Here is a 27,171-nt window from a genome sequence, read left to right as displayed (position 1 = left end):
CTATAAACTATAAGGTAGGCCCTTCCTCTGCACGATACGGGGCTATTGTCCCAGCCTATCAATGCAGGGAAATAGTGATGGGCCCTCCCTCTAGTGCATGCTCTTAAGGATGGGCCCATCCTTCCAATGCAGATCACAGGGGATAGAGCACAGGCACACAGCCACAGGTCCCTCCTTCCAGCACAGTTACAGAGTGATAGACCCCTCCCTTCAGTGCAGGTACACAGCATTTACTCCTTCCCACTTCAGCTCAGTCAAGCAAAATGGGAATGATGGGAGGAAAGTACAGATTGTGATGCAGGAATTAATTTATTCTACTTATTTCTACAGTGCTACTAGACATATGCAGTGCTGCACAGATACATTCAATCCTACCTCTTCCCTGAGTGGGGTAATGTGAAAGTAGGCTTAGAGAATACTGGTGGGGCATTGTATGGATAATAGCATTAAATCTGATTTACCCCATCACTGAATCATTCATAACATGCCCTGTATAATAGAATCAATCCTCCCCCAACCTTAGGAACTCCAAGCCTGCTCAGATACCTTTCTTGGAAGACGGTCCGGTCACTGCGGTACAGGCTTTCAGTGCAGGTCCCTGGGAGCCCTGTGTGAGACCGGTGTCGTGTGGGGTTCTGAGAGGTGGAGAGGGAGGCCAGGACACTGGCAGCTGCTGAGGCTGTGCTAGTTGGCTGCGAGAAGCGCCAATCCCGGCGGGGCAGACCACTGGCAGTGAGGATGGGATGGACAAGCACACTGGCCAGCAAGGTATCCGGCTGAAAAAAAGGAAAAGGCAAGAGTCAGAAAAGGAAGAGCAGATGGGTTCATGTCTATGATTGGTCTGCCAAACAGCGATATTTTATTGCTAGGTTAAGTGCATTCATTTATGTATTTCTCCAACATTTTTTGTGATGTAGATCATTCAGACTTTACTTGTACCTAAGGGGAAAATAGTCTCTATATAGAAACCAAAACCACGCTTGATATCGTGTATGCAATCAACATTCATGAGACCAGCTATGAATTTAAACTTCCAGGCTTCGAATATTAGGGGCAATTCTGCAAAGGCTTACCTTCAGATTTACCCTGACACAGCAGCAACAAAGTAAGTGCATATTTCACTATGCACATACATTATAAGCAGGGACCTTCATTTCCAGTTTTTATTTTATTTCCGTCAATGTTACAACAAAAAAAAAAAAAAAAAGAGTGAAAAATGACTTTGGTATCACACACAAGAGAAAGCAGAGTTGCTTACTTGTAACAGGTGTTCTCCTACAACACACATGGGTGACATCATCGGATGGAGCCCGGCATGGAAAATTTATGTCAAAATTTCTAGAACTTTTGACTAGGTACACTGAGCATGCCCAGCATGCCCTATACCACGCGTCCATGCGGGGTCCCCTCTTCAGTCTCGGAACATAGAATTACGATAAAAATAAAATAATGAAAAAATAGGAGAAACCCAACTCCACAGGGTAGCGGGCATGTTTCATGAGGACTAACATCCTGCTATCCTAGGAGAACACCTGTTATAGGTAAGCAACTCTGCTTTCTCCTAGGACAAGCAGGATGGTAGTCCTCATACATGGGTGAATCCCTAGCTACAGACTGCTCCCCAACACAAAAGGGGACCAACAGACACCAACCAGGTGCCAACGGGCACAACAACCACAGTGCTGCTGGTAACAGAGGGGGAGACAGCCTGAACCCAAACAATGGGCCCTAGGCAGGGAGAGTTGGGTTCTAGAACATAGCCATTGCTATTACTAGGAACAGTAACATGGGATAGACTTAGTGTTTGGGTGCTTGCCAGATTCTTATGGCCTGGATTGGCCACTGTTGGAAACAGGATGCTGGGCTTGATGGACCCTTGGTCTGACCCAGTATGGCATGTTCTTATGTTCTTATACCTCAAAGAGATTCCGGAGGACAGACTGGCCGAACCTACTGTCTCATCGGCCATCCCTATCTGGTTGGTAATGTGATGCGAATGTGTGAAGAGAACTCCACGTTGCAACCTTGCAGATCTCCTCCACGGGAACTGCTCGCAAATGGGGCCACAGACATTGGCATGGCTCTGACAGAATGAGCATTGACATGACCCCCAAGATGCAGACCTGCCTGCGCATAACAGAAGGAGATGCAATCTGCTAGCCAATTGGTTAGTGTCTGTTTGGCAATGGCAACTCCCAATCTATTCCTGTCAAAAGAAATGAAATTTCGGTGGACAGTCTATGGGCTTCTGTGCACTCAAGGTAGAAGGCTAGGGCTCTCTTGCAATCCTAACCGTGAAGTGCTCATTAGCCTTGGTGCGAATGGGGCCTGGGAAAAAATGTTGGCAGGACGATTGACAGGTTAAGATGGAAATCCATCACCACCTTAAGCAGGAACTTATGGTGCGCGTGCGCAAGACCACCTTGTCATGATAAAACTTGGTATAAGGTGGATAAGTCAATAAGGCCTGAAGCTCGCTGACCCTGTGGGCTGAAGTAAACGCCACCAAAATTATGACCTTTCAGGTCAGGTACTTCAGGTCACAGGTGCATAGCGGCTCAAAAGGAGCTTTCATCAGTTGAGATAGCACCATGATGAGAGGTCCCAAGACACAGCGGGAGGCCTTAGGGGAGGCTTCAACAGGGCCCAAAGGTCTGCCAGCTGGACTCTATGCTCCAACTCTTCCTCGAAAGTTGTCGAGACCAAAATGGACTGAGAGGCAGGAGGGATGGCCAGATCTTCCTCGGATCCCCAGGGTGGATTGCCAACTGACACCAGGACTGTTGGAGCCCGTTGTGCAATCCCGTCATCGATAGAGGATGGGCACTCCTCACCACGGGATTACTTCAGGGGCATCACGGCAAGCGTCATGCCTTCCTGAGCTTGGCACCATGCATCAAAAGTGACCGATGGTGATGATTCCTCAGGTTCCCTTGGTACTCGGCCCGGTCTTTCCCTGGTGCTGAGGTTGATGACGACAAACCTGATGTCCCTCAACCTGGAAGAGACTAATCAGAGAAAATTCTTTTTCACTCAACGCACAATAAAGCTCTGGAATTTGTTGCCAGAGGATGTTGTTAGTGCAGTTAGTGTAGCTGGGTTCAAAAAAGGTTTGGATAAGTTATTGGAGGAGAAGTCCATTAACGGCTATTAATCAAGTTTACTTAGGGAATAGCCACTGCTATTAATTGCATCAGTAGCATGGGATCTTCTTAGTGTTTGGTAATTGCCAGGTTCTTGTGGCCTGGTTTGGCCTCTGTTGGAAACAGGATGCTGGGCTTGATGGACCCTTGGTCTGACCCAGCATGGCAATTTCTTATGTTCTTATATTCTTAGATAAAAAGATATAATAAAATCAATTAAAATTATATAATACCTGCCTTGTTCCCAAATTAGATAATACTAGCAACAGATAACTTAAAACATGACTCAGTTAAAAACCAGCAGGAAGAAGCCCTTCACCAACTTCCTGAATTTAAGAAAAGATATCTCTTCTTTTAAAAGGCATGGGAGCGAGTTCCAGAGCTCAGGGTCCTGCACCTAGAAAATGCACCTGCAAGATTTATCTAAATGAACAACTTTGTGGGAGAGAACATCAAGCAAATTTAACAAGGCAGATCTAAGAGACCTCAATGGGCGACACAGTTTCAGCAAGCATTAAAACTTGTGAGAACAAGGCCATTAAGACCTTTTAAAACCAACATTAGGATCTTGAATTTGATTTGCCAATTAACAGGTAACCAATGATATTTTGACAAAATTGGAGTGATTTGTTGATGGCTAGGAACTCCAGATAAACTCACTCTGGTCTGCTCCGGTACAGTGAGTCTCACTGAGTAATCCTGTGACTGAAGATCCCACCTGGACACCACCACCTTCTGAAGTGATCTCATGTGTGCTCTTGCTCATGGAACCAGATCCAATGCTACTGCCATGAAGTAAAAAGGTTGTAGCTAGCAGTTTCGTAATGTCCAATAAGGAACAGACTTAGCCCTGCAGTTTCTGAATTCTTTGCTCCATCATATATACTCTTCTTAATTTTGTGTCAAAGAGAGCTCCCAGATACTCCAGAGACTGAGAGGGCAGAAGACTGTTCTTTGAGAAGTGTACTAGCCAATCAAATTTTTACAACAATTGGATCACTCTCGTAGCCCATACACTCTTAAATTGACTTTACCCAAATCAACCAATTGTTCAGGTAAGGGTGAATCAACAATCTTTCTTGGCTCAGCACTGCTGCTACTACCAACATCACTTTTGGCTAATCCAAAGGGCAGAGCTTGAAACTGGAAATGATCCTTTAGTATTTATTTATTCATTTAGAATATTTGTAGCCCACCTATCCACTATTCTAGTACTGCAAAACAAAGGTACCATTGATGATCTTTCCTTATAGGAATATGAAGATATGCCTCTGGTAGATCAGTGGTGGTTAAGAACCCCCCTGGTCTCACTGCCACCATGATTGATCTCAAATGCATCCTGAAATGCAAAACTTTCAAGGACTTGTTGACCGGTTTCAGATCTAGAATAGGACAAAAGGACCCTTCTTTTTTGGGATCTACCAAGTATACTGAGTACTATCCCTGACTCCACTCTTCCCTCCTATATGAACCTTACAGCCTTCTTTTTCAGGGCAGAATGATCAGGGGAAACCATAAAAGCAACTAAGATATGACAGGAAATTTAGAGGGGATGCCCATTCCAAACCACCTCTAAGACACATTGATCTGAGGTAATTTGGACACATCTCTGATAAAAACTTGATAGACGACCACCTATCTTCTGATCCAGAGACTATTTCTCCAAAACTTCATTGGGAACTACAGGAGAACCCTGCCACCCTGAGGCTCCATCCTTCTCTCCTCTTTTGGAAGAACAAAAAGACTGAAATCTACTAAATGGCCTATGTAAGAACATAAGAAGTTGCCGTACTGGGTCAGACTGAGCATCCATCAAGCCCAACATTCTGCTTCCAACAGTGGGCAATCCAGGTTACACGTACCTGGCAAATATCCAAACATTGCATAGATACCATACTACTAATGCCAGTAATAGCAGTGGCTATTCCCTAAGTCAACTTGATTAATAGTAGTTTATGGACTTCTCTGCAAGGAACTCATCTAAACCTTTTTTAAATCCAGCTACACTAACTGCCCTAACCACATCCTCTAGAAATTAATTCCAGAGCTTAATTGTGCGTTGAGTGAAAAAGAATTCTGTCTGATTTGTTTTAAATGTGCTACTTCCTAACTTCATGAAGTGTCCTCTAGTCCTCCTATTATCCGAAAGAGAAAATAACCTATTCAAATGTACCCGTTATAGTCATCTCGTAATTTTATAGACCTCTATCATATCCCCCTCAGCTGTCTCTTCTCCAAGCTTAACAGCCCTAACTTCTTTAGCCTTTCCTCACGGGAGCCGTTCCATCCCCTTTATCATTTTGGTTGCCCTTCTCTGTACCTTCTCCAATGCAACTATATCTTTTTTGAGATGCGGTGACCAGAACTGCACACAGTACTTAAGGTGCGGTCTCAACATGGAGCAATACAGAGGCGCATTATGACATTCTCTTCCTAATAATTCCCAACATTCTGTTTGTTTTTGATTGCTGCAGCACACTGTGCCTATAATTTCAATGTATTATTCACTATGGGGTAGATTTTCAGACGAGCGCGAACAGCCTACTTTTGTTTGCGCTCCAGGCGCAAACAAAAGTACGCTGGATTTTAGTAGATACGCGCGTAGTCGCGCGTATCGGCTAAAATCCTGGATCGGCGCGCGCAAGGCTATCGATTTCGTATAGCCTGCGCGCGCCGAGCCGCGCTGCCTACCCCCGTTCCCTCCTAGGCCGCTCTGAAATCGGAGCGGCCTAGAAGGGAACTTTCCTTTGCCCTCCCCTCACCTTCCCCTCCCTTCCCCTACCTAACCCACCCGCCCGGCCCTGTCTAAACCCCCATCCTACCTTTGTCGGGGGATTTACGCCTCCCGGAGGGAGGCGTAAATCCCCGCGCGCCAGCGGGCCTCCTGCGCGCCGGGCCGCGACCTGGGGGCGGGTACGGAGGGCGCGGCCACGCCCCCGGGCCGTAGCCACGCCCCCGTACCCGCCCCCAAAACGCTGCCGACACGCCCCCGCAACGCTGCGCGCTCCGGCCCCGCCCCCCGACACGCCTCCCGACACGCCCACTCCGAAAACCCCGGGACTTACGCGAGTCCCGGGGTTCTGCGCGCGCCGGTGAGCCTATGTAAAATAGGCTCACCGGCGCGCAGGGCCCTGCTCGCGTAAATCCGCCCGGTTTTGGGCGGATTTACGCGAGCAGGGCTCTGAAAATCCGCCCCTATGACTCCTAGATCTTTTTCCTGGGTGGTAGCTCCTAATATAGAACCTAACATCGTGTAACTACAGCAAGGGTTATTTTTCCCTATATGCATCACCTTGCACTTGTCCACATTAAATTTCGCCTGCCATTTGGATGCCCAATCTTCCAGTCTTGCAAGGTCCTCTTGCAATTTATCACAGTCCACATGTGATTTAACTACTCTGAATAATTTTGTGTCATCTGAAAATTTGATCACCTCACTCACTGATTCCCTTTCCAGATCATTTATAAATATATTGAAAAGCACCAGTCCAAGTACAGGTACCTAAGGCACTCAACTATTTACCTTTTTCCACTGAGATAACTGACCATTTAATCTTACTCTCTTTTTCCTATCTTTTAGTCAGTCTGTAATTCACAAAAGGACATCGCCTCCTATCCCCTGACTTATTCTGACTGTTCAAGGGCCTTTGTTACTTATACCTCTTGGAATCTCTAAATCTCTTCAGACCTGCAGTGGCCACAATGTCCCCTTAGGCTTATCCTCCAGGAGGCTAGGCACTGTCAAATCTTCCAAAATCTTGGCCATCTTCTTGAGATCCTCTCCCAACAATAAATTCCCCTTAAAAGGGAATTTTGTCAAGCTTATCTTGGAGACTGAATCTGCTGACCAGTTACATAACCGTATCCTAACCGCCACTATGGAAGCCGTACTCCTGGTGGATATGCACACCAAATCAAAGGAAGCATTCGCCAACAAAGCTGCTCCAGGCTCTACCTAGGATACCTCTTCCAATACTGAATCAAGGCACCTTCCTGCACCTGCTGCAACAAACGCATGGTAGCCCTTGCCACAATACAGTAGCAATAAGTCACCTGCAGTGCCATACTGGAAGCCTCAAATGCTTGCGTTAACACCGAGTCCATCTTCACATCTGGCACATCCTTAAGGGCAGTGCCCCCTTTCACAGAAATGGTAGTTTATTTATTTATTTATTTCTCAAATTTTTCTTTCCTGCGCATACAGCAACATATCAAATAAACATAAAATATATCGCATTTTAAAAAATCTGTAAAACAGTTCAACATAAAAAACACTTCTCAATAGTAGTTAATAGCTAGAAACAGCCATGCTTTTACCTTTTTAGTAAAAGCCACATAGTTTGCTTCTAGCCTAATATTTAATGGTGCAGAGTTCCAGATTTTTGGACCACATACTCTTTGTACTTGCTTCACACCTGGTATAACATAAAATGGTCTCTCTGCTAAGTGTAAATTTTGTTTTGGCATCTCTCTTTGTACTTGGGTAGTTTAATTGGTAGCTGAATAAACCAGCGCATGCACTCTAGAATATCTAAGTTTTTCTTGCTCTTGAGAAATTAAAGGGCATAAATTCAGCCAAGAAGCAACCTCTTTTGAAATTTGCCTTTGGAGACAGGCATTCAAAATCAATAAAATCCTTTGCTGCCTAATCAGGGGAAAGGACTCAGCTGGTTTTCAAATATTGGTCATTCTCATAGGTCCTGCAGTCCCCAGGGAAGAATGAACCCCCAGAGTGGATCCTGGGGGTTCCATACAGAAAGCCCGGTGCAGATATTTTAGAAATTCCTTACATACTGAAGCCCAGGTTGAAGAAGCTTCCAAAGCGGAGGAGAGAGGCATTGCTCCTTTAAAAGTTACAGCCAGCATGTACTCCAATGCAGGCATGTCCATCTCCCAATAATGCAGGATTTAGAGAAAGGGGCTCGCTTTCTCTAAGCCACGATTCTAACATGGCGGCTTCAGCAGAGAGCTCACCAGAGAAATAAGAAACCGATCTGGTTCTCAAAGGAGGTGGCTGATAAAATAAAAATAAAAAGAACAGCATTCGAGAAATATAAAGGATCCCAAAAAGAGGAACACAAGGAAGAATATCTAGTTAAACTGAGAGAGATAAAGAAAGTAATCAGGAAAGCAAAATGTCTGGTGGAAGAAAGGATTGCCAAAGAAGTAAAGAGAGGTGACAAAACTTTTTTCAGATACATCAGAGAAAGGAGAAAGGTCCGAAGTGGTATAATGAAGCCGAAAGGTGAAAAGGAGTAGAGGGTGTCGAAGTCCGAGAAGTCGTCGATGCCGAACGACTTCTCAGCCTTCTCGGTCGATGCGGGCGCGAAGTTGACTGAGCCGGTTTTGACGATGTTGATGCAATAGACGGCATCAGGGTATGAGCACAGAAAAGAAGTTCCATCTTCTCCATTCTGGCCTTGCGACCTTTTGGTGTCATTAGGGCACATTTGGTGCAGGTCAAGACATTGCGCTCTCGTCCAAGACACATTACACAGACTTTATGGGGGTCTGGAATGGACATGGTGCGATTACAGTCCAGGCACCGACAGAACCCCGATGCCATGGCAAAAATTGAGCCGCGGTACGGTCGACGGCCAGTAGGCTGCGAGGGCCAAACTCGATGGTAATCGACGGAAAAACAGGTAAAAACGTACTGGAGTACCGCAGCTTGAAAAAGTTAAAGGAGGCACCCTTGTGGGGCAAATTAACTTTTAGTAATTCCGTGAGGAAAATTCCTGTCAGGAATCTCTGCAGAGCTCCTTAACTGTGAGGCTACTGCTGCACGGAAAAAAGAAGACTGAAGGGGGACCCCTGCTGGCTGCAGGGTTAGTGCCACGCTGGGCATGCCCAGTAGGGGCCAGTCAAAGTTCTGGAAACTTTGACAAAAGTGTTCTGTGATTGGGCTCCATCCTGTGATGTCACCCATATGTGAGGACTACCATCCTGCTTGTCCTGTGAGAACTAATTTTTTTTATCTCAGTTGCAGTCTACAATTTGCGATCATTTCTATTCAGGCTAATCAGGTCTCAGCTTACAGCAGAGATGTATGCCTACCATCTGCTGGAGACAAAGAATACTGGGTAGGCTGAGGTCAGCATGGGAGCCTTTAAGGAGTGATGTTGGTGAATCTGTTAATCGTTGTCTCCATCTGCTGGTTGGTGTACATAACCCATTCATCTTGTCTGGTCTAGCTGAATGAAAAGGAGCACTCTAGGACTGCTATATGTTCTAAATCATGTCTGGTCTTTAATTCAGCTTGGACATAAATTTAAAGAGCTTCATAAATCCTATGTTCATTGGTACGTAAAAACTGAAAATCTGTTTATATCAAATCAAATTGTATTTATATCCCACTTTCCCTAAAAAGCTCAAGCAGGGAGCAATATACCTCATATGCAAAAATAAGATCCATGATAAACAATAACAGAACAAGCAAACCTAACATATAAAACAAACAACTTAAAACATAAGAAAGTAGCATAATGCAGACACAAATAAAAAAATGAATAAAAATAAAATCCAAAATCCCTAAGGCCCAAAATTTCCCTTACTCTTACAGAGATCATCTTCCGGCCAAACACTCATCCTTGTATAATCTCTGCCCCCACACATTCCTAACTCAAAGTTACTCTTTGTCTTATACAAATCTTATACTCAAAGAGATGATCCCTTTCATACAGATCACATCCCTCCACTCTCAAAAAGATCTTTTAATAACAGCGCATGAAAAATGACGAACTTAGATCAAGAATGGAACTAGTTTTAAAGTTATTTATATTATTATATTTGTAATGCTCTTGAGCTACCTAGGAAGGATGAGAAATAAATTAAATATATAAATAAATGCTGGCAAGGCTTCAACCATGTTTTATAAGAAGGAAAAATCCTTTCAACCTTTGAAATCTCATTCCCACTGAGCAGCTCCCTTCTCCTCTTGAAAAGATAGAGCAGAACCAGCACAACCTCAGTCACACAGACTGGCTCCTCCCCTCCTATCCTTAGTAATGAAGAACAGGCCCTGTTCCTAGTCAGCAGATCTCTATTGCTTAGAGAGATCTCACTCATACCCAGTACACTCCTCTCTCCCACTAAATCTCTCCTCCTACTGAACAGTTTAAACTCACCACAGTGGCAGAGTCGTTGGAGAGCAGGGAGTTGCAGAGAGGAGCCTCAGAGAGAATTTGTTGGGCAGGTGGTGCCGCAGCTGCATCCTGCTGCACCTTCTCCTTCAGGTGCCCGATGAAGGCAGAGCTGTCCAAGGGAGGCTGCCAGTGTGGATTGGTGATGGCAAAGTGCATGAGAGACAGCTCGGTCTTTCCATTCTCAGCCTGCTGGTAAACTGAGGCCTCCGTTTGGCCCTCTGAAAGCCACTGCAAGAGAGAGGAAGAGGAAGAGAGACTGTGAGGACAGTTTTATTTTGTTCTCTTAACGCACCGCCTTTCTATTCAAAGTTTACAATAAAAATATAATAGGGGTCTATATTCAGCCACAGTCAGCCAGATAACTAGGAAGTTATCTGGTTAAATGCTGACTTTTGAATATTTCTGCCACTTAATCAGCTAAAGTACAGAGAAATACTCATGGGGTGTAGGTGACACCTCATGGTTTAGGACAGAGTCCGCCAAAACTTTTCTGTCTCCATCTGCTGGAGGGAAGGCAAAACCCAGGAGTCTGGACTGATCTGGGTACATACAGGGAACTAGGAATTATCTGGATAAATGCCGACTTTTGAATATTTCCACCACTTAATCAGCTAAAGTATAGAGAAATACTGTCGAGCTGTAGGTGGCATCTCACGGTTTACGACAGAGTCTGCCAAAACTTTTCTGTCTCCATCTGCTGGAGGGGAGGCAAAACCCAGGAGTCTGGACTGATCCAGGTACGTACAGGGAACTAGGATGTTATCTGGTTAAATGCTGACTTTTGAATATTTCCACTACTTAATCAGCTAAAATTCAGTCGGATAACACGGGACATTCTGGGGGCAGAGTTCTGTTGTTTACATGGTTTAGTCTGATAAACCTAGGTTAAATGTAAGTTGTAATCCACACTGAACAATTGATATGGAAGATGTGGAATACAAAATCTTTTAAAATATTTTTAAATAAAGTTATCCAGCTATTCCCATATTCAAAGTTAGCTGGATAATTTATTCAACTAACTCTGGTCATGTTTTAGAGGTGTCCTAAAGTTAGCCGAATAAAGTTATCCAGCTAACTTTAAGATATGTTGTGGCCGCATCGCTGAACATCCCAGCAAAGTTAGCCGGATAAGTTTATCCGGCTAACTTTGCAAGCTGTCCAGTGGCTGAATACTGCCCCAATACACTTAGTAATAAATTCATCACCTTAACGCCAATTAAATACTAAACAGGACATATCAGGCAGGAGAATCCATGTATACCAGATGACAGTCACTTCAAAAGAGGGGATGAGGTGAGAGTAACTGTGAGGAGAGGCAAGAGAATCCATACACATTATCTGTTTCTCCAAGACAGAACCACAGGAACTGAAGCCAAGAGAGCAACTAGGTAAATCCTGGGGGAGCTAGAGGTCTCTCTCTTTTCCCTTCTAGGAAAGGGGAGTTCTCATGTTTCCTCCCAGGGGGAGGGCAGTTTCATGCATTTTCTTCCCTATGATAGGAATTTATGTATACGTATTCCCTTCCACTAAGGCAAGCTTTCAAAAATGATTTGCCCGCTTGCCAATTTTAACTGCCAGCGAGTGGATGGAATGAGGCTCAAGAACTCCTGCCTAGCCAACAAGAAGGTGCAGCTGGCAGGGCCAGCTCGGGGAAACACTCCCAAAACAGCTGAAAACTGAGAGAGCTGCCTGCAGCAGCAGGAAACATCCCGATTGGAAAATGAGAGGGCTGAGAGAGAGGAGAGTGAGAGAGCTGAGGTGGGGAAAGCGAGCGGGTTGAATGTCTGGAGGGACAGAGCTGCAGTGCTGGGGGTTAATTGGAGAAGGAGAGATAACTGCACCTAGGTGGAGTGTGGGTGCAGGGAGAGTGGAGGAGAAAGAGGACTACACTAGGGCGAGGTGTGGAGTAGCTGAGAATGAGGGGGCTGCATGACGGTAGGGTGGGTAGTACAGGAGGAGAGTGAGAGGTGTGTGAAGTGCACTCATCAGGGAAAAACTGCAACTCCTGCCACCCCTCCTCCTCTCTCCCCCTCAAAAAAAACCAAAACAAATTGTTGGGGGAGGAGAGACATGCAAGAGGGCATCTTGTAGGAATTTTCAAACTCCTGCACAAAGGTATCCATACCTGAGGGTTCCCATGCTTCCGGATATCCATCTGGGCGAAGGAACAAATGTCTCCCACACCGACCACCTCCACTGAAAAGTTGCGGAAGAAATCAATGATCTCCAGAGACTTGTGTCGTAACGAGAAGATCAAAATAAAGGGAGTGATAATGGGACTGAGCAGCTCCTCCAGGATAAACACCTGAAAGACACAAGGGATGAAAGTGTGCAAGGCAGAAATAAAACTGGCTTCTTTGCAGACTGACGTCTTTCACTGGGCCAACCTAAGAATGATCCAGACATAATGTCAGACATCAATTCTGAAGACTACATATGGGTCACATCTGAAGGCACGACCTGCATCCTCATGACAGCTCCAGCACATTGCTACCTCTGTAGACGTCTTATGTTGGCTCAGTAAAAGGCATCAGGCTGCAAAGGATCCAGCTGTTTCCAGGGGTACCAGACCTATGCACTGAGAAAAAGTGACAGACACGCAGGAACTAAGCAGCTGCTGCAAGAAGAAACACAGATAGAGAGAAGCGACAGAACACCTTAGAGTGCTGTAAAGAGAAATCAGCTGAATATAAAGAGAAGTACAATGCATTGGCAAGTTTCTTATGTCAAAGATTTATTCCCTAGGAAGTCTGACAGCTATCTCTCAGACCAATGCAGTAATTTGAGTGTTAAAACTGTGCGCTGAAATTCATACGTTAAATTATTTTTAAATCCTGATGCAGTAAGCTAATGCCAGTCTAATGTGCATATACCCAGGCTGAATGCACACTTTAACGCAATGGGGAGGGAGGGGGCAGAATGCCAACAATGTGATGCCCTCTGAAGCTTCATATCCACAGGAAGTGAGTGAGAAGGCATGGTGAGCAGAAGCTCCTTTGAGCTTGGCTTCTGCTATGACTGAGATGGTGGTGGCGCCACCTTTCTCCAGGAGTTCTGCCTGTGCCGCGCTGTCAATTAGATGGAAAGAGTCCAGCAGCGTTATTGCCAAACAGCATTCCTCCTTGAAGCGACCATAAGGAAGAGGTGGGGATAGGAGAAAGGCATGTGGCTGTGAGGGCCCCTGCAACCCAGAGGGTTAAATGCAGGTCAGATGCTGTGTAGCTGCCCACATCAAGGAAAACAGTAAATCTCTGAGCTGAGCTGGGCTCCCATGGTGCCCACATGCGCCACTGTCGTGCTTCTGTTAGCTTTCAAGCGGGCATATTAACAGGGAAGGGGTGGTGCTGCTGCTGTCTGGGCCTCATGTATTAATATTTTTTTTTCATTTTGTGTCTGTTGGAGGAGGGGATGGAAGTTTATTATATCTGACCTTTTCACAGTGAAGACCGAGTGATTGGGCTTGAGGGGGCGGGAGGTGGAAAAACATTTAAAGGTGAATTTTTGAGACCTGTGCACAGGAGCACTCGTACATGCATTTGCCTGCTGGCACATATGGTTGCAGTGATTTTATAAGATACGCATGATTAGGCGCGCACATTATAAAATCGGCTATACACACGTACATGTGTGCACAATTTTACATTGATGTGCATCTGTGCGCAAATGCCGCCTTACTTGCATGAGAGCAGGGATTTTAGTAGATATGTACACCGACGCAATTACCTGTTTCCCCAGTTTGTTCCCAGTTCGCTCCAGTAAAGGAGAGGACTTCCTAAACCCCCTAGTTAACTTGTCTCCCTTTTACCCTATTAGCCCTGACCCTTAAAACCCTGCTGACTAGCCTAGTCTTTTTTGTTACATGACTTATACTCCATCCATAGCAGAAGTAAAGTTATGCGGATAGGGACCCCAGCATGCACTGGTGTGCATAAATACTTATGTGCTAGTTTCATTCATATTTCCTGCAATGCCCATGCCCTGCCACACCACAGCCATGCCCCGCCCCTTTTATGAAAAAAATTTACTCATGCACCAGAAGATATGTGCGTACCTGGGCGTCTCTTAAAATCCGCAAAGCACACGCTTTGGAGCACATAGAGTTTTTAAAATTCACCTGTTAATTGGGCCCACTTTTTGCTTGGCTTTTTAGCCTGCCTTTCCAGTTAATCTTTGTATTGATTATCAAGTATTTTTCCAGACATCTGTTCTATTCTTCAAGTTGAAGAAAGGTAAAAGACTTTATAGAGTTTGCCCTTCAGCACTGTGAAACAGCATTGGTTTTGGTGGCAGCTTCATGGGGAGACTGAACCCAGGCATAAGAGAAAAGGGTGCCTCAAAAGCAGTGCTGAAAACTTAACTCCATCTCAACCAGGAGTAAAGTTTCCAGCCCAAGGAAATCCTGGGTTACGGCCACTGCACCTCTATGTGCATTGGGGAGAACTGCTTAATGCCCTCATTTGCATGGGATTTGAATACGAGAGCGCTAAGCAGGACTCACAGTTTTAAATGCACATTTTGTGGAAGTAAAACTCCTTTCTGCTCAGCAGTAATGTTTACAATCACAGAATGTAATCTAATTCACATTCAAAAACCCACTTTTTTTTATTATTTTTCATAAGATATTTGAACATTTAATAGCTCACGGTCTGTGAATCTTGTCAATAAACCAACATTGTTCAAGCAGGAGGTCAGCGGATCTATTATCTGACCCAAACTAACCTCGCTGCTAAAAACTGAAAAAATTTTTTAAAGAGACGGAGGGCAGGTTTCATATATATGAGTTTCAAACCCCAGCCAGGGTGTGCTCAATCTTGTACATATAATCATAAACCAAGGCCACCACCGTCCAATTTTTTTTTTAGAACGCTCTGTGCAACCGAATTCAAATTGAATCTTCGTGTCCAAATGTGAAAATTTTTTTTTTATATATTCTACTTTTTTTGAAAATTATCAAAACACAGATGACTTGGCGAAATGTGTTAAAAAAGTCCCGACTTATCTGATGATGAAAAGCCCACTTTTGATTCACCGGCTACTATGTATACAGGATAACATCCCCTGAAGAAAGGTCTGTTCAGACCAGAAACGTGGCTACGTCGGGCTTTTCATCATCAGATAAGTCGGGACTTTTTTAACACATTTTGCCAAGTCATCTGTGTTTTGATAATTTTCAAAAAAAGTAGAATATATAAAAAAAAATTTTTCACATTTGGACACGAAGATTCAATTTGAATTCGGTTGCACAGAGCGTTCTAAAAAAAATTGGACGGTGGTGGCCTTGGTTTATGATTATATGTACAAGATTGAGCACACCCTGGCTGGGGTTTGAAACTCATATATATGAAACCTGCCCTCCGTCTCTTTAAAAGTTTTTTTCAGTTTTTAGCAGCGAGGTTAGTTTGGGTCAGATAATAGATCCGCTGACCTCCTGCTTGAACAATGTTGGTTTATTGACAAGATTCACAGACCGTGAGCTATTAAATGTTCAAATATCTTATGAAAAATAATCAAAAAAAGGGGGTTTTTGAATGTGAATTAGATTACATAGTGTGATTCCCCCAAAAATCGTTTTGGGTGCTTTTTGATATTTGGTACAATCACAGAATGTACATTCAAGTGTGAATAAAACATGGTTTAATGGAACACAGTCCAGATGGATCTACTCAAGGGAAGTCTTGCCTAACAAATCTACTTCATTTTTTTGAAGGGGTTAATAAACATTTTGATAAAGGTGAACCAGTAGATGTAGTGTATTTGGATTTTCAGAAGACTTCTAAGAAAACTAAAAAGTCATTGGATACAAGGCGATGTCCTTTCATGGATTACAAACTGGTTAAAAGACAGGAAACAGAGAGAAGGATTAAATGGTCAATTTTCTCAGTGGAAAAGGGTAAACAGTGGAGTGCCTCAGGGATCTGTACTTGGACCGGTGCTTTTCAATATATTTATAAATACGACGAGTGAGGTTATCAAATTTGAGGATGATACAAAATTATTCAGAGTAGTTAAATCACAAGTGGATTGTGATTTATTACAGGAGGACCTTGCAAGACTGGAAGATTGGGCATCCAAATGGCAGATGAAATTTAATGTGGACAAGTGCAAGGTGTTGCATACAGAGAAAAATAACCCTTCCTGTAATTACACGATGTTAGGTTCCATATTAGGAGCTACCACCCAGGAAAAAGATCTAGGCATTGTAGTGGATAATAATTTGAAATCATTGGTTCAGTGTGTTGCGGCAGTCAAAAAAGCAAAAAGAATGTTAGGACTCATAGTAACATTGTAAAGGAAAATTGGTTCTTATCTGGGGAGGAGAGGGAAGGGGAAGGAAGGTTAGGCAGGGGGTTAGGGAGTTCCCTCCCAGTTTGCCCTTAATTGGAGCAGACTGGGAGGGAACTGAGGAAGGCCCAATTGTGTTGCTGCGCAGACTTTGCAAAATTCACCCCCCCTTGCGTGCTCCGCCTGTACATGCATGTGGCCAATGGATTTTATAACATGCGCGTGCCGGCACAGGCATGTTTTAAAATCGGCATGTCCATGTGCGCACGCCAGGAACCGTGCGCACATGGACACGTGCACGTATGATTTAAAATCTACGCCATATTGCACAACCCCAATAATGTTTTCTACTTTCAAACAAATTTTTCAAATGAAAATGCTTTTAGTAAATTCCTTATAACTATATTGCATGCTTAAAAATTCTCAGTAATCCTCTTTCATGGTATTAGGATAAACAATGAAAACCAACACAAAAGCGGAGGATGTAGACACACCAAAAAGGTAAACCACAAAAGGAAAAGGTGTGTCCAAGTACTCAAGTTCATCTACAGACAAAATGTGTCTTCAATGCATAAAGTACATTTTATTAATGTGAAATTCAAAATAGTCAGGCAGTCTTATCTATAAAACTGGTTAACAACAATTAAGGTAGCAGCACTGTCAGTCCCCTGACATGGGCCATGTTTCGAAGTGGCTGCATAGGGAGGGACAAAGCAAACAATACACTGAACCTTCATAGTGGCCGTGAATAACCAGTTTTATATATAATATGTAACATTTTCTTAGGTTGTTACATAGAACATTGGCAAGCTGGGTGCCTTCTGTAAGGAGTGATATCAGCAAACCTGTTGGTTTTCTGTCTAGAGAGCCAAACACATGCGTCTGGACTGGTCTGGTTGGACTTGAGGAATGGAAATTATCAGGTATGAAGAACTAATTTCGCCTTTCTTCATATTTTCTGTAAGCTTCCTTTCTTCCATTTTCATGTCATGATCCCTTGTCCTTAATTATCTTTTATGGAAAATACCTCCATTTTATAGCTTATGACAGGGTGCCAAATATTTGAATGGTTCTATCATATTCGCTCTTCTCCTTCTTTATGGAATATATTTTGATTTTCTAAAGCCTCTTTTTAGGGTTTGTGTCACAGGCCTTGTATCATTTTCGTAGCCCTTCTCTGAACTGCTTCTACTTCTTAATGTCTTTATGAAGGCATGGCCTCCAGGAGTGAATATTATTTTCACGTGGGATTTGATATATAAAGTATAAAAAATTAATATTACCTCCTTTTTCCTAATGGAGATAACTCCATAGGTATACTGTTAGTTTTTTCTTGTTGCCTTATCACACTAGCTGGCAACCTCAAGTTCATTTGAGATTACTCTTAGGTCCCCTTTCTGTTTGGTAGTTGCTAGTTTTTGCCCTTCTAAGGCAGTTTCCTCCAACTGGTGTGCCATCGCATACTGATGTGCCTTCAGATCAGGCTGGTGTGCCATCGCATACTGATGTGCCTTCAGATCAGGCTGGTGTGCCATCGCATACTGATGTGCCTTCAGATCAGGCTGGTGTGCCATGGAAGTCATTGTCGGAGGGTCAGGTCCAGACCAACACCTGGGCTCTATCCTCAGCACCTCACAGCAATATGAGTTACTAGCAGTGGCTCTAAAATATCTAGGAGCCCTTTCGGAGAACATGTGTAATCATGCATGCCTTTTCTTCCTTGCTGCAGCATCAGTGGCGTAGCCAGAATTGATTTTTTGGGTGGGCACAAGGTTAACATGGGTGGGCTGTAGGCATGCAGGTCTACTAGTTGTTTTTTTTACTGATAAATAATGCCAAATTATGCAGCATAGCATTCACATCTACGCCTAAATATGAGGTTTACTTAATGATACAAACATAATTCACGGTGATTTGTGGTACTTTAGCCTTCTTATTATTACGATTTTATACACGGCTCCTACCTGTCCATAAATTTTGAGAGAGCGGTTGTGTTGCTTATATTTAAATTGCTAACATCTCAAAATATAGATATATATTTTTACCTTTGTTGTCTGATCTTTGTATTTTTCTAATCAGTTGGTCCTGGTCTCTTTTCCCATTTTTTCCCTTATAGCTCATTTCCTAATTCCTTTTCAGTGTCTTTCTTCTATTACTGTCTTCTTCCCTTCCACACACACACACACACACACACATATATACACGCTTTCTCTCACAGACTCCCTCTCACACACTCAAGCTGTCACTCTCATATGCTCTCCCCCACCCCCCCCACAAGCTCACATTCAAGTTCTCACTTTCTCACCCCTCCCCAGGCTTATATTCTTATGCACACACAGACGCACATCCAGGCACCCATTCTCACCCACACACATAAACCCAGACTCCCATTCTCACCCACAAACCCATGCTCCCAGTCTCACCCACACATATTCAAGCTCCCATTCTCATCCATACATATACACATTTAAGGTACTATTCTCACCCACACATACACACATTCAAGCACCCATTCTTATCCACATATTCAAGCTTCCATTCTCACCCACCCACACAAACCCAGGCTCTCATTCTCACCCATATATACACACATTCAAGCTCCCATTCACCCACATATTCAAGCTTCCATTCTCACCCACATACACACCCAGGCTCCAGTTTTCACCCACACACACTCCCATTCTCATCCACACATACACATTCAAGCACGTGCACAGCTTCCGCTTCCTCCCCCCAATGCAGGAAGATCAGCTGCCTCTCCTGCTGCCACCCGTTCTCCTGCTATCTTCGGGTCAAACGGTGAGCCGAACTTCCTGTTTGGGGGAGCGGAAGCGCTGCGCAGAGCTTCCGCTTTCTCCCCCAAAGCAGGAAGATCAGCTGCCTCTCCTGCTGCCACCGGACTCTTGCTATCTTCGGGCGTCGGGCGGTATGGCCCGCCGACCTTCCTGTCGAGGGGGGGGAGCGGAAGCGCAGCGCACAACGTCCGCTTCCTCCCTCCCCCCCCCCAAGCAGGAAGATCGGCGGGCCATAGGGCCCGACGCCCGAAGAAGATAGCAGGAGGCCGGTGGCAGCAGGAGAGGCAGCTGATCTTCCTGCTTTGGGGGAGAAAGCGGAAGCTCTGCGCAGCGCTTCCGCTCCCCCAAACAGGAAGTTCGGCTCACCGTTTGACCCGAAGATAGCAGGAGAACGGGGTGGCAGCAGGAGAGGCAGCTGATCTTCCTGCATTGGGGGGAGGAAGCGGAAGCTGCGCGCGCTTCCGCTCCCCCCCCCGAACAGGAAGACCGGTTGGCCATACGGCCGCAGCAGCGCTTCCCCACGTGTGCCGTGATGGCGCACGAGGCGTGGGTTCTCTTGTTCGCTGTCGCGGGGATGGGATCCCGCGACAGCCTTGCAGTTCCGGTGCTAGTTGGGTGGGCCTGGGTCTAAGTTGGGTGGGCACCTGCCCACCCAGGCCCACCCGTGGCTACGCCACTGTGCAGCATGAGCCATGGAGTATGGTAACCGGTCAGCAGTATGCAAGGTGCGGATAGCTAGGCCCCACTTTGTGCAATACATAGAGGGGTAGATTTTCAAAGGGATACGCGCGAACCCCCCGAAAACCTACCCCAAACCCCCCCTGCGCGCGCCGAGCCTATTTTGCATAGGCTCGGCGGCGCGCACTAGCCCCGGGACGCGCGTAAGTCCCGGGGCTTGCATGGAGAGGCGTGCCGGGGGGCGTGGCGGTCGTGACGCGGCGTTTCGGGGGCGTGGGTGGGTGACGCGACGATTCGGGGGCTGCGCCACGGGCGTGGTTTCGGCCCGGGGGCGTGGCCGCGCCCTCTGGAACAGCCCCCGGGTTGGGTGATGGTGCGCCAGCAGCCTGCTGGCGCGCGCAGATTTACATCTGCCTCCGGCAGGCGTAAATCCGGCGATAAAGGTAGGGGGGGGTTAGATAGGTCCGGGGGGGTGGGTTAGGTAGGGGAAGGGAGGCGAAGGGGAGGGGAGGGCGAAAGAAAGTTCCCTCCGAGGCCGCTCTGATTTCGGAGCGGCCTCGGAGGGAACGGAGGCAGGCTGTGCGGCTCGGCGCGCGCAGGCTGTCCAAAATTGGCAGCCTTGCATGCGCCAATCCCGGATTTTAATGGCTACACGCGTATCTATTGAAATCCCGCGTACTCTTGTTCGCGCCTGGTGCGCGAACAAAAGTACGCATTCGCGCTAAATTATAAAATCTACCCCAGAGTGCATACAGCACCTCCTGATCTTCCCCCTCCTGAGCTTTCTCCTTTGAGTCCTTCCAGCCTCTGTCTTACCCCCAGACTGAGTGAGACAGAGAGATCATACACTGAGCTCTGAATGTGACTCATTCCGATTGGTGGGAGCAGCAGCAGTGGAGGAAATCTGGCAGCTACATGCAGCAGCCAAGATAACTAACGGAGCTGGCTGCCTGAATCATGCTGACTTCTTCCTTCTCCTGCACTTGTATATAGAGGGAACTGGCCCATTGTGACAAGTTCATGTGTGTCTCCACCCCTTCTCTCCCTTTGTTTAAAAATTTGGAAGAGAGATTGGTGGGGATTTCAGAGCTTCCCTATTATTTTTTAAACTGCTGTCCGCTTTGAAGGTGTGAGAGGAAAAGGGGAATTGGATTTAGAGGACAACCAACATGGGCCCCGACTATTACGGTCTGGGTACTGATATGCAGACATAAGGGATAAAGCACAGGACTGCTTCTAACGGGCAAATTCAAAAGCAAAGCATATCAAGCAGCATTGTCTGGATTCAAGAAGGCTCCTCACCCAGTAAAAATGTTGCTTTGATAATATATAAGGCTTGAGAGTAACCTGCATGGAGCAGCAGTTACTATCTTTAACAGAAACATAAGTGTAACCTGCACGGAGTGGCAGTTGCTACCATACGAAACTTACTGGGCAGACTAGAAGGCCATTTGGTCTTTTTCTGCCATCAATACTATGTTCCAGTACGTACTGGCTGAACGCAGCAATAAGATTACACATACCACAACGTAATTTGAGATCATCAAACAAAGGTCTCCTCGTGATCCCGAACATTAAATCTGCCCATTTATGTGAAGTCAGGGAGTGAGCGCTATCAATTGCGGGCCCTAAATACTGGAATGAAATGCCCACCGACCTGAGACTACAGCAAGACAAGAAGAAATTTAGGAAAGATCTGAAAACATGGTTATTCCAGCGAGCATTTGATGTGGAATAAATGGTAGTGTTCCCATGTAAGCAATTGGAATCTCTTTAAGGGCATCACCTTTTATCTTATCTATTTCTACTTTTTAATTTGTCTTAGCCTTATCTGTAATTTATAATTTTATATACTCTTGGGATTTTATAATTCGTATTTAGATGGCAATTTTAGAAGTTTTAATTAAATAATTACTGTCTTTTAGTGAATTTTATATTTATGAGAAATTGTAATTTTTTTTCCTTTCTCTCTATGTTAATTGATGTATAGAATGTGAACCGCAGAGATGGACTTTTGTCTAATCAACGGTATATAAAAACTGTTTAAATAAATAAATAAATACCCAAATCAGTCCAGATTCCTGGGTTTTATACCCCTGCCAGCAGATGGAGACAGATAAAGTTTTACTGACACTGCTATATAACCAAGTGTGCCACCTGCAGTCCCTCAGTACTTTTCTGTATCCAGCAGATGGGTAGATGTTGCAAAACCTGCAGTCTGAGAAAAAAAAAAGAGAAAGGAAAAGAAGAAGTTGATCTTCGAGGTTCCTTCCAGGATGTTGTGAGATTCCGGTGGGGCTATCCTCCCTGGTTGAGGCAGACAAGCAGGGGGTTGGTGACCCTTTTCTTAGCTCTGTCTGGTATTTCGTGGGGCAGACATCTGGTGGTTCAGATCCCTCAGCCCACACGAGACAGCCTGGTGCCCTGTTGCAGCTCTGCCTACAAGCCTTGGAAGGAGCAGGAAAGTATCCTTGTTAAAGTAGTTTGAAGAAAAAAAAAAAAAAAAGAGAGAGGCTCCTTATTTTTTCTTTGCAGCGCAGAGTGCTAGGGCCGGGGCTGGTGTTCGGGAGTTTCTTTTTTTTTTTTGCAAGCAAGGTAGCAGTTCCCTAGGCAGCCCTCAGCTCCCTGGTCAGGTACAGAAGTGTGCGACTCTAAGTGCGCAGTCAGGGCTATGCCTTACGGTGCTTCTTGTCAGACCTGCGGGGGGCATCGGGTTCACAGCTTAACTGCCGGGATCTCTGCTGTGGATGCTCAGCTGAAGGGGAGGACACGTTGATGAGTGCCCCTTGTCAAGTGAGAGTGGGGTCAGTGGCGCGTCGGTCCAGGCCTTCTCCCAGAGTTCCCTTTGGCAGCTCGGCTGCGGCAGCCATTTTGGAACCTGCCACATGGCTCCCAGGGAATCTGGGATTTTCTCACCGCATTTGTCCCTGGCGGGGCCTACCGCAGGAATGGATCGGGAGTTTTCGGGGGGGGGGGGGGGGGGGAGGGAATTCGCCCTCGGGGTTGACTCCAATAGGGCCCAGGACCAAGACTCGGAAGACTCCCAGACCTTATCCTCTGAATTTGTGCTCCTGATGCATAAGGCCTTTTTGGCCCAGAAGGCATTGGAGGGCCCTGGTAAGTCACACTCTTGACCCTTGGGGGGACCCAAGTTGAGTCATAAACTGGGCTCTGTGAAGCGTAAACGGTCCGATGAGGCACGAGTGTGATGGCACTGTCCTCGGAGTCTCCTGAGAGATGATCCTAAGGTGGTACACATCTCTTTCGCAAAGAGGAACTCTGGCCACTGAGCCCTCAGCTTCTGCAGGAACTCAGAATCAAAATGGCACAGGAAGAGTCTGACTTGGAGGGAGCAGATCTGGTGCTGGATGGCTTGCATGGACCAGTGAAGCCAGTAAAGAAGCTGGTAATTCAGGAGTGGGATACTCCAGAATCTGGCCTGAGAGTTGGCAGAGCTATGTCTAAGCTCTGTCCTTGACCGGAGGAGACCTTGCAGCTGTTGGCTCTCCCCAAGGTGGATGCTTCGGGGATCGGCAGTCACCAAGAAGATGACTATTCCTGTGGCGGAATCGGCTGTGTTAAGAGATGTGCAAGATCACATGTTGGAGCTTCAACTCAAAAGGCTTTTTGAGGTGTCCACTCTGGCTATAAGAACTGCTGTGTGCAGAGGGTGCAAAGGGCATGTCTCCATTGGGTCCAGCAGTTGGAAAATTCTCAAGCCTCAACGGGAGCTGCAGTGCAGCAGGCTGATTTTACGGAGCAAATGCATTTTATGAACTGGTTAGGACCTCATCCGGAATTATGATGTCAGCCGTATCTGCTAGACGCTTGGTATTGCTTCAGAATTGGTTGGCAGACAATTGGTCCAAGTCACAATTGGGGGCTCTAACTTTTAAGGGGAAGCTCCTTTTTGGGCAGGTCTTGGAGCAGATAATCAATCACCTGGGGGAGTCCAAGGTACACAAGTTGCCAGAGGATAAGCCTAAGGGCAGGAAATTTGTGCCTGCTTGGACTAGGTTTCGGAACAATCTGAGGTTTCATCTGATTAAGAGTTCTGGAGGCTCATAGTGGCAAAGTCTGGCCAGGTCTTGTCCTGGAATCAGTCTTTTCACGGGGGCAGGAAGCCCTTCCGGGTCATCTCTGGAGCTGGAGCAGAGGGAGCTAAGTCCTCACAATGAAGTAAGGTCGGCCCACTCTTTGGTGCCTGCTGTTGGAGGCCGGTTAGTGTTTTTTTCCGAGGAGTGGGCCTAGCTTACCATGGACCAGTGGGTCCTCCAGGTAGTAAGAGACGGCTACACCTTATAAATTGCTCGTCCCATCAGGGACACTTTTATTGTGTCTCCCTACGGTCCTCTCATAAAGCGAGTAGCAATTCAAGGGACGGTGGACCGTCTGAAGCAACTGGGAGGCCACAGTCCCAGTTCCGCTAGAGGAGCAGAGGACAAGGACATATTCCATCTACTTTGTGGTGCCAAAGAGAAAAGGGTCGTTTCGACCCATTCTGGATTTAAAGAGTGAATGCAGCCCTCAGAGTTCTGCATTTTCACATGGAAACGCTAAGGTCTGTCATCGTGGCAGTGCGCAAGGGGGAATATTTGGCATCTCTAGATCTGACAGAATCCTATCTTCACATAGCCATCAAGCCAGAGCACCAAAGGTTCCTAAGTATTATGATTCTTGGGGAACATTTTCAGTTTCAGTCCCTGTCCTTTGGTCTAGCAATGGTGCTGCATATTTTCACAAAGGTGATGGTGGTCGTAGCGGCGACCTTAAGAAGGGAAGGAGTGCTGGTGCACCCGTATCTAGACGACTGGCTCATCTGGGCAAAGTCGAAGGTTCTGCATCGGCAGTTGGTGCAGAAGGTGCTGAAGCGCCTACAGTCATTAGACTGAGTGGTCAATTACCCCAAGAGTCATCTGGTTACCTCTCAGTCCCTGGAGTATGTGGGGGCGCGGTTTGACCCGAAGAAAAGGGAGAGTGTTCCTCATAGAGGACAGGATTATGAAGCTGCAGGGCAGGTTGCTGCCAGTTAGCGATTCCAGTACCTAGGGTATGGGACTGTTTACAGGTCCTGGGTTCCATGGCTTCGACCCTGGAATTAGTTCCTTGTGCATTTGTGCATATGTTGCCTCTTTAGAGGGCTCTTCTCTCTCGGTGGAACCCGTTGTCAATGGAGTTTCATCTCCCTCTGCCGTTTGAGGGAGAAGGCAGGGACAGTCTGGCTGGTGGCTGCTTTGGCTCAATCTGGAGCATGGTCTGGAGTTAGACATCCAAGATTGGGTGGTAGTCACGACCGATGCCAGCCTTTTGGGATGGAGGGGTTGTGTGTCAGGGTCAAGCAGCTCAGGGCCAATGGTTGAAGAAAGAGGCTTCTTGGTCTATCAATCGATTAGAGACGAGGGCATTGTGTTATGGTCGTGGACCCTTGGGTCGGCTGAGACAGTGGATGGTATGCTGTGGATGACCACAGCGAGCGTCACAGCCAGGAGGCGGTGCAGAAGAGACTCGGAAGAGGCTTCGCCACTGGAAATCTGAGGTCCCCCCAGGAGGAGCCCGTAGGGACCCGGACCTCTTGGACTTAGGTGGGATCCTATGCGACCAAGGATCCGGGCTGCGGCCGAAGAGATGGACGAAGGACGGCTGGACCCAGGTAGCAGAAGAGTCTTCACCCTTGGAAGCCCGCGGCTCCCCCGGGAGGAGCTCGTGAGAGCCCGAGCCGCTGGGACTTAGGAGAATCCTTCTGGGCCAGCAAGTACCGGATACCTGAGAAGATGGATGAAGCTGAGTGGGAGTCCAAGAGCGAAGCTGGGTCAGATACCCTCCTAGTAGAACAAATCGCCACCAAAAACACCGTTTTCAGAGTTAAGTCTTTTAAAGAGGCCTTCTTAAGAGGCTCAAACGGAGCAGCTCACAAGATGTTAAGGACTAAGCTGAGATTCCAGGGCGGACATACAGGACGGACTGGAGGATTCAAGTGTTTCACTCTGTGGAGAAAATGAACCACATCAGGATGTGCCGCCAGAGATCTCCCCCGAAGTTTGCCTCTGAGGCAGCCCAAGGCTGCTACCTGTACCCGAAGGGAGTTAAAAGACAAGCCCTTACTGAGGCCTCTCTGCAAGATGGCCAGAATTTGAGCCACCGAGGATTGACACAGAAAGACTCCATGCTCGCCACACCAGGATTCAAATTCTTTCCAAACCCTGACGTAAGTTAAAGCATGAAGCAGAGTGGTAATGACATCCTCCCGGTATCCTTTTTCCCTCAATTGCTGCCTTTCAAAAGCCAGGGTGCTAGACAAAAGTGATCCACCTGGTTGAAAAATATAGGGCCTTGCCATAGAACATTCTGAAGACGACTCAGGCGCAGAAGACCGTCCACCGCCAGATTGACTAGGTCGGCAAACCAAGGCCTTCAGGGTCACCAAGATCACCCGACCAGGATGAATCTCTATTCTTCGAAGGACCTTACCTGCGTGATATGAGATCCATCGCTTTGTCCGAGACCTCCCACTCTCCGCGATCCAATCTCTGACGGCTCTGAAAATCCCCTTGCGTATTGTCGGCCAGCATGGACAAATGACGCTCCACCCAGGTCATCGGCAGATTGGCCTCTAAGGCTACCGGGCGACTTTTGGTTCTGTCTTGCCAATGATGTAAGCCACCACTGTAGCATTGTCCGAGAGGATTCGCACCGCCCGACTGGTCAAGAGCGGGAGAAAACTCTGCAACGCCAACCTCACCACTCTCGTCTTGAGCCAATTGATGGACCACGACACCTCCTTCTGCGACCATCAGTCTTCGACCGAGTGAGACTGGCATACTGCTCCTCAACCGGTGAGGCTGGCATCTGTGGTCACTGTCACCCACTGAGGCACCTCGAGATCCACTCCTCGGCTCAAGTGTCCTAGTACCAACCACCATCTGAGGCTGTCCCTGGTGGAGTCCGGAAGCAGTAAGAGGACCTGAAACTCCTCTGACATTGGATCCTAACGGGACAACAATGCTCTCTGTAAGGGTCTCATAAGAACGAAGGCCCACAGGAGCAACTCCAGAGTTGACACCATGGAGCCCAGGAACAGCAGATAATCCCAGAACCTGGGTACAGACACCGCTAGAAGGCGTCAAACTT

At 46.4% G+C, this 27,171-nt stretch overlaps 1 protein-coding gene across 11 annotated transcripts in view; it reads right to left on the bottom strand.

The window, feature by feature from the left end:
* The window catches only part of ATG9B (autophagy related 9B), a 268,139-nt gene that overhangs the window by 33,424 nt on the left and 207,544 nt on the right, over positions 1 to 27,171 (bottom strand). For all 11 annotated transcript variants that reach the window (XM_029587964.1, XM_029587963.1, XM_029587957.1 and 8 more), the window contains 3 exons: positions 12,414 to 12,593; positions 10,271 to 10,516; positions 547 to 776 (listed from right to left, as the gene is read on the bottom strand). In XM_029587964.1, the coding sequence (XP_029443824.1) occupies positions 547 to 776; positions 10,271 to 10,516; positions 12,414 to 12,593 (656 nt within the window). The remainder of the gene's footprint in view (positions 1 to 546; positions 777 to 10,270; positions 10,517 to 12,413; positions 12,594 to 27,171) is intronic.

This window comes from Rhinatrema bivittatum, chromosome 2, assembly GCF_901001135.1.
Source record: "Rhinatrema bivittatum chromosome 2, aRhiBiv1.1, whole genome shotgun sequence".
NCBI lineage: Eukaryota > Metazoa > Chordata > Amphibia > Gymnophiona > Rhinatrematidae > Rhinatrema > Rhinatrema bivittatum.
Note: the sequence above shows the minus strand (reverse complement) of the source record. Positions and strands in the feature narration are given on the sequence as shown.